Source organism: Zingiber officinale, chromosome 4A, assembly GCF_018446385.1.
Source record: "Zingiber officinale cultivar Zhangliang chromosome 4A, Zo_v1.1, whole genome shotgun sequence".
NCBI classification, from domain to species: Eukaryota; Viridiplantae; Streptophyta; class Magnoliopsida; order Zingiberales; family Zingiberaceae; genus Zingiber; species Zingiber officinale.
This window is the reverse complement of record NC_055992.1, coordinates 91978605-91991163: the sequence shown is the minus strand read 5'-3', so window position 1 is coordinate 91991163 and position 12559 is coordinate 91978605. Positions and strand designations below refer to the sequence as shown.

General features: G+C 39.0%; 3 protein-coding genes across 4 annotated transcripts; 1 reads left to right on the top strand and 2 right to left on the bottom strand.

Annotated features, from left to right (window-relative positions):
* Positions 1-936: 936 nt before the first annotated feature.
* Positions 937-9319, bottom strand: LOC121970161 (14-3-3-like protein GF14-C). 2 transcript variants are annotated; one of them, XM_042520675.1, is made up of 6 exons: positions 9160-9319; positions 8477-8913; positions 8290-8368; positions 7719-7841; positions 1208-1324; positions 937-1122 (listed from the first exon to the last, which is right to left on the bottom strand). In XM_042520675.1, the coding sequence occupies exons 2-6, from the start codon at positions 8881-8883 to the stop codon at positions 1063-1065; spliced, it is 786 nt and encodes a 261-aa protein (XP_042376609.1). In that variant the 5' UTR covers positions 8884-8913; positions 9160-9319; the 3' UTR covers positions 937-1062. The 2 variants fall into 2 exon arrangements, with proteins under 2 accessions (XP_042376609.1, XP_042376610.1); XM_042520676.1 differs by lacking the exon at positions 9160-9319 and adding an exon at positions 8999-9109.
* A 574-nt stretch (positions 9320-9893) lies between these two features.
* LOC121970160 lies at positions 9894-11281 on the top strand. The gene is made up of 3 exons (XM_042520673.1): positions 9894-10463; positions 10751-10923; positions 11002-11281. Exons 1-3 carry the CDS (start codon positions 9909-9911, stop codon positions 11141-11143), a joined length of 870 nt encoding a protein of 289 aa, XP_042376607.1. The 5' UTR covers positions 9894-9908; the 3' UTR covers positions 11144-11281.
* A 300-nt stretch (positions 11282-11581) lies between these two features.
* Positions 11582-12301, bottom strand: LOC121970162. The gene is made up of 3 exons (XM_042520677.1): positions 12143-12301; positions 11964-12069; positions 11582-11866 (listed from the first exon to the last, which is right to left on the bottom strand). Exons 1-3 carry the CDS (start codon positions 12215-12217, stop codon positions 11718-11720), a joined length of 330 nt encoding a protein of 109 aa, XP_042376611.1. The 5' UTR covers positions 12218-12301; the 3' UTR covers positions 11582-11717.
* Between the last annotated feature and the right edge of the window lie 258 nt (positions 12302-12559).

The following is a 12559-nucleotide window of genomic DNA, read 5'->3' as shown; positions in this document are numbered from 1 at the left end:
CTAATCATATTGTAACAATTATGATTACATAGCTGCTATAATAGACCAGCACATTGTAGCAGCTACGGAATTGTAGCTACTACAACATTTTTAGACCAACACGTAGTAGCTATGGAATTGTAGCTGCTACAACATGATTAGACTTCAACGTTCTGGTCTATGCACGTTGTAGCAACTACGATTCTGTAGTTAATATAACATGCTGGTCTAAGAGTGTTATAACAGTTGCGTAATCATAGTTGTTACAATATGATTAGACCAGAATGTTGATTTGATTAGATCAAAATATTGTATTAGCTATGGAACCGCAACTACTGCACGTTCTTGTTTGTGGTTCTATAAGAACATTGTAGTAGCTATGGAATGACAAGATGTTAGGATAGTACATGAAGAGAACACACTATAGATGAACGGCAACATACAAGTTTGGCGATGCAACACTGAAGGAGGTAATTAGTGAAGACGATGATTGACAACTCTACACAATCGCAACACCAAAGGAAACGAAGGAGTTCAAAGGGGATTTGAAATGTTTGAATTTTTAAGAAAAAAAAAGAATTTAGAATTTATTTTTTAATTCAGTCGGGATGCTAGTACAATAGAAAAATAATTAAATTTGATAACAGAACACTACTACCATCAAAATCAGGCACAATCGCATAGCGAGAATCAGAAAACGTATCAGCTCTATATATATATCACAACCCAATGCGCTGACCTGTCATGGCACACCGGCACAAGACAATCGGCCTAACAATGTTTACCTTCGCGTAAAGGATCACCATGAGTGAGACCAAGTAGCAGCTATGAGTGATTTCAAGAAACAGGTTCATTCGGATCAATAGTCCATGAAACTTGTGTCCACCGGATCCGTAGCTAGTCCGTAAACAATCCATTCAGAATCACATCTTAGGATCGTTCATAATAACAAGCATGTAGAAAATCACAAATAACAAACACTGAAATAGAAACAAGAATCCATTGGGGTGTATTTGTTGCTTAATGATGCAAAATAAGACACAAGAAGCAGAAGAATTTGTTCTATTAGCTGATAAACTAAGTTTACTGGCCCTCCCCTGATTCCTTCTTTGTAGCTTCCTTGATTTCATCGGCTCCGTCCTCCTGCCAGTAAAAATCCAGTCAGAGGATGATTACCTTGATAGAATATCAGTATTGTTGTTACACTGATAAAAGAAAGGAGACTGACCGTGATATCAGAGGTCCACAGTGTTAAGTTGTCTCGAAGAAGCTGCATTATCAAGGTGCTGTCCTTGTATGATTCTTCTCCCAAAGTATCAAGTTCAGAGATAGCCTCATCAAAAGCCTGCAATCCACATTTCCACCAACTAATAAATTACAAGATAAACCAAAAATAAGTCATTAGAGAGAAAATAAAAAATATATTATATATAGAATGCCCGGGAAAAGCCAAATGGAGATGCTATAAATCATACTAGATTTATGTAAAAAAATTTGGATGACTTATCACAAATAGAGGAGAAAATTGCCTAACAGAAACAATCTTTAGAGATAGACACAGAAAACTATAATATCCTTAAACCTTCTACAATACCAACCTTATGAACCCTTTTCTCACCATTGTTCAGTCAATGATCTATTAATTGTAGCAAAAGATGGAATCCGCCACCCCAGCGGCCCCACACGGTCGGCCCCACGACCATCTGTGAGGAGGTAAATCGGGAAGTTGTAGTTGACTAGTGTGGGGGAGGGCTTTTTCCTCGGCTTTGCCGAGATTCGAACCCTTGCCCTATTGTAACAACTCTACCCTGCACTAGTCAACTCAACCTTGCCCCAGGGGCGTCAATGATCTATTAATGCACTATATGCTGGGGCTGAATTACGGTAAGGCATGTTGCCTATTGTACTTTTGAGAATCTGTGAAAGCACTCCTGTAAATTCCAGGGGTGCTTTATTGGAATTTCATAATTAAAGGATCTTTATGTATAACAAACAAAAAAAACAAGTTAGTTGCCATCCAATTTCCATGATGCAAATTGCTGGAACATATGTCATCCCCCTATTCTCCCTCTCCGGATCAGGTGATACCATCACCCACCAATGCCATCACTACCTCTCATCATGTGATCTCTCCCATCCCAATCTCTAAAATCAAAGGCCACAGCCCCCGGCACTCTGGGCACTCCTTTCTAGGGGTGTGCAACTATTCGGTTAAACTGAAAAAAAAAACCGACCGAACCGATTTATTTCAGAAATTTAGTTTGGTCAATTTAGAAATTCGGTTTTTATTTTTAAAAATATTGATTAATTCGGTTTTGATTTTCGGATTAAAAAATTCAATTAATTCAGTGTTAACTGAAATAACTGATTTTTAATTTGGTTCGGTTACCGTTTTTGCAAAACTTAGTTTTGGTTCGGTTAGTCAAAATTAAAGCAGTTAATTCAGTCCAATTATTGACCGAATTAATTGAATGCTCACCTCTACTCCTTTCGATCGACACCTACCATCCAGTTCGGCACTAGCAACTTAACTGCGATCATCTACTAATAACCCATTCATTCCTCTCCTAATGACTAAGGCTCTAAAATTCACTAGGCGCTAGTCGGCCACCAAACCAACGCCTAGCATGTCTAGGCCGCCTTAGCGGGGACTAGGTACCACTAGGTGAATTCCATGGTATTAACATAAATTACATAATAAATTATATAATAATTAAAATAAATTATCTTTTAATTTGCAAGTATTCAAATTAAAACAAATTACCTTTCAACTTCAATGAATATTGCGAATGTCCAATGAAATGAAGTTTCCAAAGGATGAGGCTTTGGCCAATCTTCAATTCAATCCCTTCCAAGTCGCTAAATTGAGAAAAGATTAGATACCAAATTTTTCTTCAAATTGATTTCTCTGGCCTTTAACTCTCTGATTTCTCTAAAATGTGGGCTTCTTCATTCGCTATGATTTCTCTAGCTCTGATTACTTACGACAAAGATGAAGTTTGATTCTAGCACCTAGGGCATGCCAACAAATTGATTTTCTTGGACCAAAGTTTAGGGCTTATGAAACTTAAGACTAATACAAAAAAAAAAAAAAAGGGTTACATTTTAGTGTTTTTTAATTGGGCTTAAATTAAAAAGTCCAAACTAAAAAAATTATGAAAACCCTATACTATTTCCGCGGCGCCTAGACGAGTCAATTGATTAGTCGACGCCTAGGGCCGCCTAGGCTGGCCAACCAGCATGTTTTCGGTTCGGCTGGCTGGTGCCTAGGTGGCCGCCAAGGCTGATTTTTAGAACAATGCTAATGACCTTCAGCCCCCTACTCCTACAGTCTTGTGACCATCTCCTCTCCTCTAGTCTCTTCAGCTTCTGGTTTGACGGGTGTAATAGTTATAGACACATGAATTTTAGCAACTTTAGTTTGCTTAATGGCTCTGGTATTTCATATTTTTTATGTGTTGAGAAAGGCTTTTTGAGCTAATACAAGGTATGTGGAAGAAATAAGGATGTCTGCTGGTTTAGAATAATTAGTTGTCCAATCATGCTTCACTAGAGAGAAAGGTTGCAGATAATTTATGGGATGATCAAGTAAAGGCACACTAGTGATGATGTACAAATAGCAAAAATAAATCACTGAATAAATAAATAAATAAAAACTATTACCTCATCTCCAATATATTCAATTCATCCTTGGGGGTGCCAAATGGGCCAAGTTGCAACTGACCAGGCGGCAATGCCCAGGACGGCATACTAAGCTCAACACAATCCACACCATAATCATGTCTAAGAATAGCATGGACCCATGTTTGATATAGCATACAAATGAGACTGACAAGGGCTCGATCCAAAACCAGTTTCCTCCGAAAACATCTTTCTAATGGTCTTAGATGATCAAAATATCCCTCCAATGGCTAAAAAACATTAAATCCCTGCAGTATTACGCCCATTTGGCTTAGAAACCAAAATGATATTTAGAATTCAATGTGTGCATGTGTGTGTGTCCCACCCATCATCCTCATCTTAAACTCTCAATTCCTATACTCTTATTCTAATTACTAATTTTCTCTTTCCCATCTCAAACTCTCAATTCCCATACTCATATTCTAAAATCTGATTCTCTTAATCCATTTTATATTTGGGCTATGAAGCGAGCACACAAGCAAAAGATGAAAGCTGCAAATATGAAAATGTTAAAGTGGGCATACGATCATACAAGCATGAACACATAAAAAATAAGAACATTAGAAAGAAAGTGAGAGTTACACTCATTGAAAGAAAACTTCGAGAGATGGTACGGACATGTTGAGTGAAATATCACCTTACCATGTTAAAAAAAGGAAAGACCGATGCACAAAGCTCTCGTCAATATAGGATCCCGAGGAAGGGTCTATATTCTACGCAACCCTACCCTGCTCTCTTGTTTTCGTGACTCGAACCCGTGACATCGTCACACAAGAGCAACCTTACCATGTTAAATCTCATTAGTGTTGTTACCAGAAGTAACATTGTCTTTCACTCTTAGAAGTATCATTCACTCACTAAATATATAGTGAAGTTTGATTCACCATTCTCAATAATTTATTCTATAAATTGTGTATTTACACCTTCATAGAAGAGAAACTTTAAAAATACAATGCAATTGAGAATTATTTTTTTAAAAGAACTTTAACTGAAAACTCATCCTTTTACAATATTTTTTTAACCATTGCATTAACATTTGATATTTGGATTAGCAATGCATGCATAATTCACCTTATGTTTGTTACACGACATAGGATAGATGATAACTTTTTTACTATTAGTTTTAAAAGTTTAAAATATTCCCAAATTACATCTTCAACATATGTGAATATTCATAATGTAGCATATGTATATGGCATAACCAATAAAATATTTCCCATTATATTTGATAATTCATCAAAAAAATGGTGTTATTATAATGAGTTTGAAAGCTAAAACTAGTGCTCAAGTGCCCAGTTGGTTAGAGGGTGGTAGATTTGCTATAATGGGGCAGAGATCAATTCCCAACGAGCGTATGCCCTCAGGAAAAAACTCCAACCCTCTAACCACTTGGTATTCTGTTATAAGCTGACCTGGTGATTTACCTCCCTTCACATAACGTGGGGATGGGATGAGCGTAATCACTTTTGCTACAATTGAAAGCTAAAACTAGTCTCATACACACACACATGTATATTCTGTTTAGTAACTCATTTGTGTTATCTACACATTTAACTCGTATACTTACGGTTAGAGACAAGCTAAAAAACATTGAAGTGATTATATACGTGAGTTATTTTGTAAATCTTTACTTTAGATCCTTAAGTCAGAGATTTTGGATTTTATGATATTATTTTTTAACATTATAAAAATATGCAAATTTCCAATGTTTATAAAAAAAATTGGTATGGAACATTTATTAAATAAGATGTGCACATTATACCATGAGAAGTATGATAATACACAAGTGTGTGTGAGATATAAAACACCATGAACTTCCTACGGCGGTTATAGCCTCTCCTCCATATATAGGTCATTGATTTGTAATCATTTGAGCCAACATGAAAGGGACCCGAGATTGAATTAAATTATGAAGTAAATGTGTTAAATATTCTAGACTTTCTACTTGAATAGGAAATCAAACGGCATCCTAGACAAAGATGACTCTGCCCTTACTGTCATGCTACAAGATACACTAAAAGTTCTACAAGTGGCTACAACAGTCCTGGTCTTATTTCATTACATGTACTTGAGTGTGGGATGAGAAGGGTTGACCAAACAAGAAGATGATGGATGCATTTGCTACAAGGATTGGTTGGATGCAAAAGATTGCCAACAGGATAAAGAACACTTATCATTGGACTTTGATGATCAAGACAACGGCCTAGACATTGCAAGACCATCTAGATTATCACTAGACCATCTTGATCCCATGCCAAGGTAAGTATATTGAAAATTGAACATATGGATCCTGATCATTCCAAAGAGTGTGCATAAACAGCTGACAGTACGTCAAAGGTCAAGTGTGGCCTAAACAATCTCAAACTGTTCCAATATTTCCCTATAACACAAGACAAGCTGACCAGACCCATGCTCATGTTGGGCCAGGGCCAAAATCAGAAAGGTCGACATCTTTGATTTTCTTTTTTGTCCATCTAAATATATATTCTTAAGTTAGGAAACATACTTCATTTTCATATATGAGTGGATGTGGAATCCCTCCTATGTGGCTTGACAATGGAAACACTTCCTCTGTTGAAGGTAATAATGATGATAGTAATAATTATTTTGGATCTCACGTAGCAAGTGAAACAGATGCAGACAATATAAATCCATTTGGCGTTCTAATAGTCAAAAACATTGAAAATTATTATCAGCTTTCACTATACGTATTAAAACCCATGTACTGGAAAAATATGTACAGTTGGATAACTATAAGCCCAATGATAACTTCTCAATACTTTCTTTTCTTTAATTTTTCTCATTTGTGATTATGGGCTGAAGAAGCTGACATAATGGTAATGCTGACTAAAGAGTTTAGAAACTAGACACAGTAGTCTCCTTTGAGAGGCTTCTAAGATGACTAGAGATTTAAACAAGGTATGAATGGTTTGAGTTGACATACCTAGACCTTAATTTTGATAAGGTGTTGTAGTAACAGTAGCAATTAATGTTTGTGGTACTCATGCACAAGTATGCATCAATTTACTTTTATTTTCCAGTATATCATTGTTAATCAAAAACCAATTCAAGATCGTTTTTCTTTTTATGGTGTTAATTTGTGTTTGTGAAAGTCATATTTGTAAATGACAAAGCTTAAACATTCTTCTGTTTTAGCTATTGCTAAGTTCTAATCTTCTGAACAGTTACTTGTTATACTTGTTTGGTTTTACCCAAGAGAAGATTCTGATTCTGCTATCGATTACATGACTCATTCTTGGTTGTTTGTTCGGTAACCATTCATAATTACAAGACCAGATATGAAATACAAGAGGATAATGTAACAGACGAACTGGATCTCAAGTTGCAGAAATGTCCATATGTCCATTTTTCATCATGTATCCATGTTTTCCTTGCAATTTTAAATATATCACTAAAACTTTAAAAAATAAGATAACTTCATAACTGATCAAATAAAAAATAATGCAGTGGTATTTGAACCAGTTTAGAATTCATCTGAACTGATCATCATTTGAGCTCCAAACTCTTAAACATCATGACTATTTTCCTTAAGGCTTTTAGGTTCCCAACTTGATGTTCACAATATTATAGAGAAAAAATAAAGTATGTGTATGACTCAAATGTTCCTAGTCACAACACTATTATGCTTGTATGTATTCATATGCAAGAAAAGTAAATAACAAGAATCCATGTATTGCAACTACTTAAGGCTAGAAAAGTAGGGCATATCCTGCCATTCAACCATATGCATAGGCCAGATAATTAATAAGACCTGTATTGTTTTTATCATCGTTTTGACCATCCAATATTAGTTTTATCTCTCACGCCTACAATTTAATTAATCAACTACCATACATGTTCATATCCAGATTATGCCTATTTTTTTATTTAAGGAGCTACATTTGCTCACGAACAATAAAAAATTTGCTTCATTGCTCTTAGTATCAAAATAGATTCACACATGTTCAAACAAGCATTACATAGTGTGTCAGGAATGTCATGAAAGTAAAGACTGAAGTTTTACTCTCAGATCTACGTGAAGAAATTGAGAGACAAACCTGCTTTGCAAGGCTGCAAGCACGATCTGGTGAGTTCACAATCTCATAGTAGAAGACAGAGAAGTTCAGTGCCAGCCCAAGCCTTATAGGATGAGTAGGAGCCAAATCAGCTAAAGCAATATCCTGTTATGCATTATAGCTGAAGTCAGATACTTGTAACAGAATTTACAAAAAAAAAAATTGTCGGAAAGCAGTTATAGAAGAAATATGATTTAAACATAATGTCACAATGGATGACTGACACATTATATAGGCTCTGCGCAGAGATAAGATTTTTTACAAACCAGGGGGTTACTAAAGCTAGTTCAATGCAAACCTAGAAATATATTAAAAACATAAATAGTAGAGAAAAATCTTCCTTTGCACACATATAAAGATACTAAGAAACTATTTATGCGGTCCCAGAGTCAATTACTTGGTTTCCAACAAAAAACAAAAGCTAGTATTTATTTTCATTAATCCATCCTGCATGACTTTGCATATATTTATTTACCTAAGAATTGGATCAAAACATCAAGGAAAATACAAAGAACGAATAAGCAACAGGAGCTCAATCTGTAATATTGCATACCTGTGCAGATTTGTATGCCAAAAGAGTGTTTTCAGCTGCTTCTTTCCTCTCTGCTCCAGTCTTGAACTCAGCCAGGTACCTATGCAAGTAAACCAAATAAGATAACAAGAAAGAGAAGGGGAGAAAAAGAGATATTGATAAATTTTTAGTACAAAAATATGCAATAAGACAAATGCGCTTATCTAACCTGTGGTAGTCACCCTTCATCTTATGATAAAAGACCTTTGATTCTGCACTGGTGGCGGAGGGGACGAGGTGGGAATCAAGTAGCTTCAGAATACCATAGCAGATCTTGCTGAGTTCTGCTTCGACCTCGGCTCGATAATGTTTTATCAAAGAAACATGGTCCTCGTTGCCGCGGCTCTCCTCCTTCTGCTCGATGGAGGAGATAATTCGCCAGGACGCACGACGAGCTCCAATAACATTCTTATAGGCTACTGAGAGGAGGTTGCGCTCCTCGACAGTGAGCTCCTCCCCGTTGATCGTCTTCACCACCTTTTCCATGAACTCTACCATCTCCTCATACCGCTCCGCCTGCTCAGCCAGCTTGGCCAAGTAAACATTCTCCTCACGGGGCGATTCCACCGGCGACATTTTGCTAGATCTAGACTAAAAATTTCCACCCTGGCAAACCATCAACACAGATCATCATCAATAATAGTTTCATGAAAACCAGCGCAAGGATCAATCAATCACAAAGGTAATTTACATGTCGGAAAAAGGAAGCCCAGGACAGAGATCATATGCCTAAATTAGCACACAAATGTTTTCCACAGAAGAATGTAACTTTTCGATGAAGATTTACAGAAATCCACAGACAAAATCGAAGCCGAAAGCGAGAATTCGCCGATTAGAGTTCGTCGTTCTCACCTTTGTATTTTCCCTTTGGACGAGGGCAGGCGATCGATCGGTTCGGAATCCGTGGTCTGTTTTGGGTTATTTTAGGATGGGGAGAGATGACTACCAGTGGAGAGACAGCGGTACGTCGTCTGCCTGGGCACCCGTCACCCACGTCTGCCTGGGCACCCGTCACCCACTTTAAAACCTTCCAGGTAGAGGTATGTCTCACATAATTCAACCAATAGCAATGCGGGTCATCAGATTTATACGTACCAGAAGATAGGAGAAGACAGCGGAGAGCGCATGCCTAGCTGCCAAAACTCCGCCTGCTCACGTCGTCCGACCGCAGTTAGGTGCCGGGCAAGGCCGAAGTCCCCTGTCTTTTTCTCAATCACAAACAGGATCATCGCGCTAAACCGACTAGCCGAGAGCTGACAGCGAATCCTTCAGAACACTCAGCATCCACCACGCGTCAATGCCAAGTGGCAATTTATCCAACCGTCCGCCATCCCGAACGCTATTTTTAGCATCGCATCGGATTCATTGTCACGCTCGATCGCGTTTTCCCTTTTAGAACTGTCGAATCGTCCGTTTAACATTCCGAAAGTCCACGTGTCTGTATTTATGCAGCATGGTAAAATTTAACTTGCTGGGGACTAAAGCAGGCGATCCGGTTGACTATTAATAGGCAAATTGCAGTGGGTCCACCCGTCTAACGGACGGTAGGGATCTCTTGCCTTGCTCGGAATCCACTGCTTTATATACCGGTCGTCGCTTCGATGTCCGTCAATCGCTTTGGCCGGAGGCGAACAATGCTCCTTCGCAGCGCTTCTACGCCTTTGCTCAGCCAGCCATGGCCTCAGGTCCCGGCGCATGACTTATCCGGCGGGGCCGGGTCTGCGGAGCTACAAGTGCGGCAGCAGCTGCCGCGGGCGCGCTCGACGGCCCACTTCGCGTCCTGCTTCTCCGCCTCACCGCCGCACATCTCCAGGTGCCGCTCCGTGGAGGAGCGCGAGGTTGCCGATGCACTTTCCAAGGCCCGGTCCTCTGTTTGCTCATCCCCTTCCTCGCCGCTCGGCCGGGTCCTCCTGACGAGCTCGGGATTGGACCAGCGCCGAGTCACTGTTGCCTCCCCCAAGACCGGAGGGCGTCCCACCTTGTTTGAAGTGGGCGACGGAGGATCCGGTGGCGAAAGCGGGGGACGCGGGGTGGCGAGAGGCGGAGGAGGAAATGACTGCGGTAGCGACGCCATGGATGCGTATTACTCGAAGATGATCAAAACGGACCCGGGAAACTCTCTTCTCCTGGGCAATTACGCCAAGTACTTGAAGGAGGTGAGCTCAATTTTCATATAAATAAAGGGCCTGATGGTTGATGTCATCATTGTATCGTTATGAATGTTGAATTAGTGAGAACGCCTTCTAGAATTAAATAATAAATTAGATTTATAATTAATTAACTAACATAATTACATAAAATTCCAAACACAATATCTTGGCTTACAATTTGAGAATTGATATGTTTATCCATTTTTTTTCTCTCTTTATTTACTTTTATACTCAGCTCACATTTTCATCGCTCAAAGTTCAGTCCATCTCTAATTTTTGGATGTGTGTTATAGGTCCGAGGTGACATTGATAAAGCAAAGGAGCACTGCGAGCGGGCAATGGTAGTGAACCCAAGCGACCCCGAGGTACTCACAATGTATGCGAATTTGGTATGGGAGGACAACCATGATGCTCCCCGAGCCGAGAGCTACTTCGATCGGGCCATGAAGGCTGCCCCCGATGACTGGTAATTAACAACAAATTGCATCGGAAACAAGTAATATAACGAGGCTGTTTGTTATAGACTAATTGTGATTAACCGCAGCTACACGATCGCTTCTTATGCCAAGTTTTTGTGGGATGCTGAAGAGGAAGAAGACGAAGAGGGAGGAGTTAGCGATGGCAGGAGCAACGACCAGGCTTGGTTTTTCCAAGGAGGAGCTCACGAACGGATTGCTGTCGCTTAAGAAGCCACTTCGAAGACTTGATCTGTCCCATTAAGTATTAATCATTACCAATGAAGTATTACTGATTCATGTTTCCTTGCGATAAAACATTATATATGTTACCATGGATGTAATTTTTTTATTGACAATTGATAATTATCTCTAATGCCCTCTCTCGTTTGAAATTACGGTAGAAAATATTTCAAAATTATGATAAACAGTTATTAATTCAATTTGATAAGTGTTCATTATATATTCAATTCAAAATTGGAAGAAGAAAAAACCAAAAGGAATGGGGAAAAATTTTTAAAAAAAAAACATATTTATTTTGATAACTTGAGTCTACACGGAAATTTAACAATAAAATCTTGCATATAATTATTTTTTATAAAGAGATAAAGGAAAATTCCTTCATGAAATTACAATATCTGCTTTCCTTAATTTCAGTGAATCAATAAATATCATAGCAATGGTTCTTGACCTTTTAATTAATTCAGAAAACCTTATAATATTAACAGAACATATAAATATAAATATAAATAAGTACTTAAAACATAAACTAACTTGCCGATCGATCTTAACTAATAATTATTCACTATATATCCTTGTCCAAATCTTTGGCAGCCTCCTCAGCCAGCATCTTCTGCACCCTCTCCTCAGTGGCCATGTCCAATGCCTTCTCCTCTTGCCCCTTCATGTACGTCTGGAAGAATTCCTTGTTCTCCTTCTCCAACTCCGTCCAAACTGTTCATTTATTGCACTGTATATATACCTTTCCATGCATGCATGCATGCAATACAGAATGAGAACGATGCTATATAATATATATATGTGTGTGTACCAGTGGAAGTGATGACGGGATCGATATTGGCATGTTTGGAAAGGGCCTCGATGCATTCCTCCTTGTTCATGTGGAACACCAGGCATTGCTCGATCAAATGTTGCACCTAAGATTAAGAAATAAATAGGTAATAGAAGTTTTAAGGTGGGCAAGAACATGATCGATCATGATCTCAATACCTTTCTAATGTAGGAAGCTGATGAAGGCTCACCCATGAAAGACCACGAGCTGAGGAATGTGAAAATGGAGTTCATTTTTAAAGAAGATGCGAGAAGCTAGCCGAGGCGACGCGGGTGGACCCGCGGCCACGCGGGCGACGCGACGCCATTGGCAGGGATCAGATAAGGAGATCTAGAATGACGCTCACGGTTTGGATTCGCTTCGCGGCCACCGCCTGGCCGACGAATGGGATTGTGCCACGGAAGCAAACGAGAACAGCAGGATTTGGATCGAGGCTGCTCGCGTACGTCGACGGAGGAGATTGACGGTGGAAGGAGCTGCCGTCTCGGGCTAAATCATCTGTCCTCCTCCTTCCCTAGTATGCGTCATTAATGATGCTGTTAACTATTGTTTGAAGAGACCCATGAAATGCGTGA

Excerpts from the sequence above, each read along its gene's own strand:
- LOC121970161 (XM_042520675.1), bottom strand. The coding sequence starts at position 8,883 with ATGTCGCCGGTGGAATCGCCCCGTGAGGAGAATGTTTACTTGGCCAAG. Across the intron at positions 8,369-8,476 it reads ATGAAGGGTGACTACCACAG|GTACCTGGCTGAGTTCAAGA; the intron begins GTTAGATAAGCG and ends TTACTTGCATAG. Across the intron at positions 1,123-1,207 it reads TGTGGACCTCTGATATCACG|GAGGACGGAGCCGATGAAAT; the intron begins GTCAGTCTCCTT and ends TTTTACTGGCAG.
- LOC121970162 (XM_042520677.1), bottom strand. The coding sequence starts at position 12,217 with ATGAACTCCATTTTCACATTCCTCAGCTCGTGGTCTTTCATGGGTGAG. Across the intron at positions 12,070-12,142 it reads CAGCTTCCTACATTAGAAAG|GTGCAACATTTGATCGAGCA; the intron begins GTATTGAGATCA and ends TCTTAATCTTAG. Across the intron at positions 11,867-11,963 it reads TCCCGTCATCACTTCCACTG|TTTGGACGGAGTTGGAGAAG; the intron begins GTACACACACAT and ends ATAAATGAACAG.
- LOC121970160 (XM_042520673.1), top strand. The coding sequence starts at position 9,909 with ATGTCCGTCAATCGCTTTGGCCGGAGGCGAACAATGCTCCTTCGCAGC. Across the intron at positions 10,464-10,750 it reads ACGCCAAGTACTTGAAGGAG|GTCCGAGGTGACATTGATAA; the intron begins GTGAGCTCAATT and ends TGTGTGTTATAG. Across the intron at positions 10,924-11,001 it reads AAGGCTGCCCCCGATGACTG|CTACACGATCGCTTCTTATG; the intron begins GTAATTAACAAC and ends GATTAACCGCAG.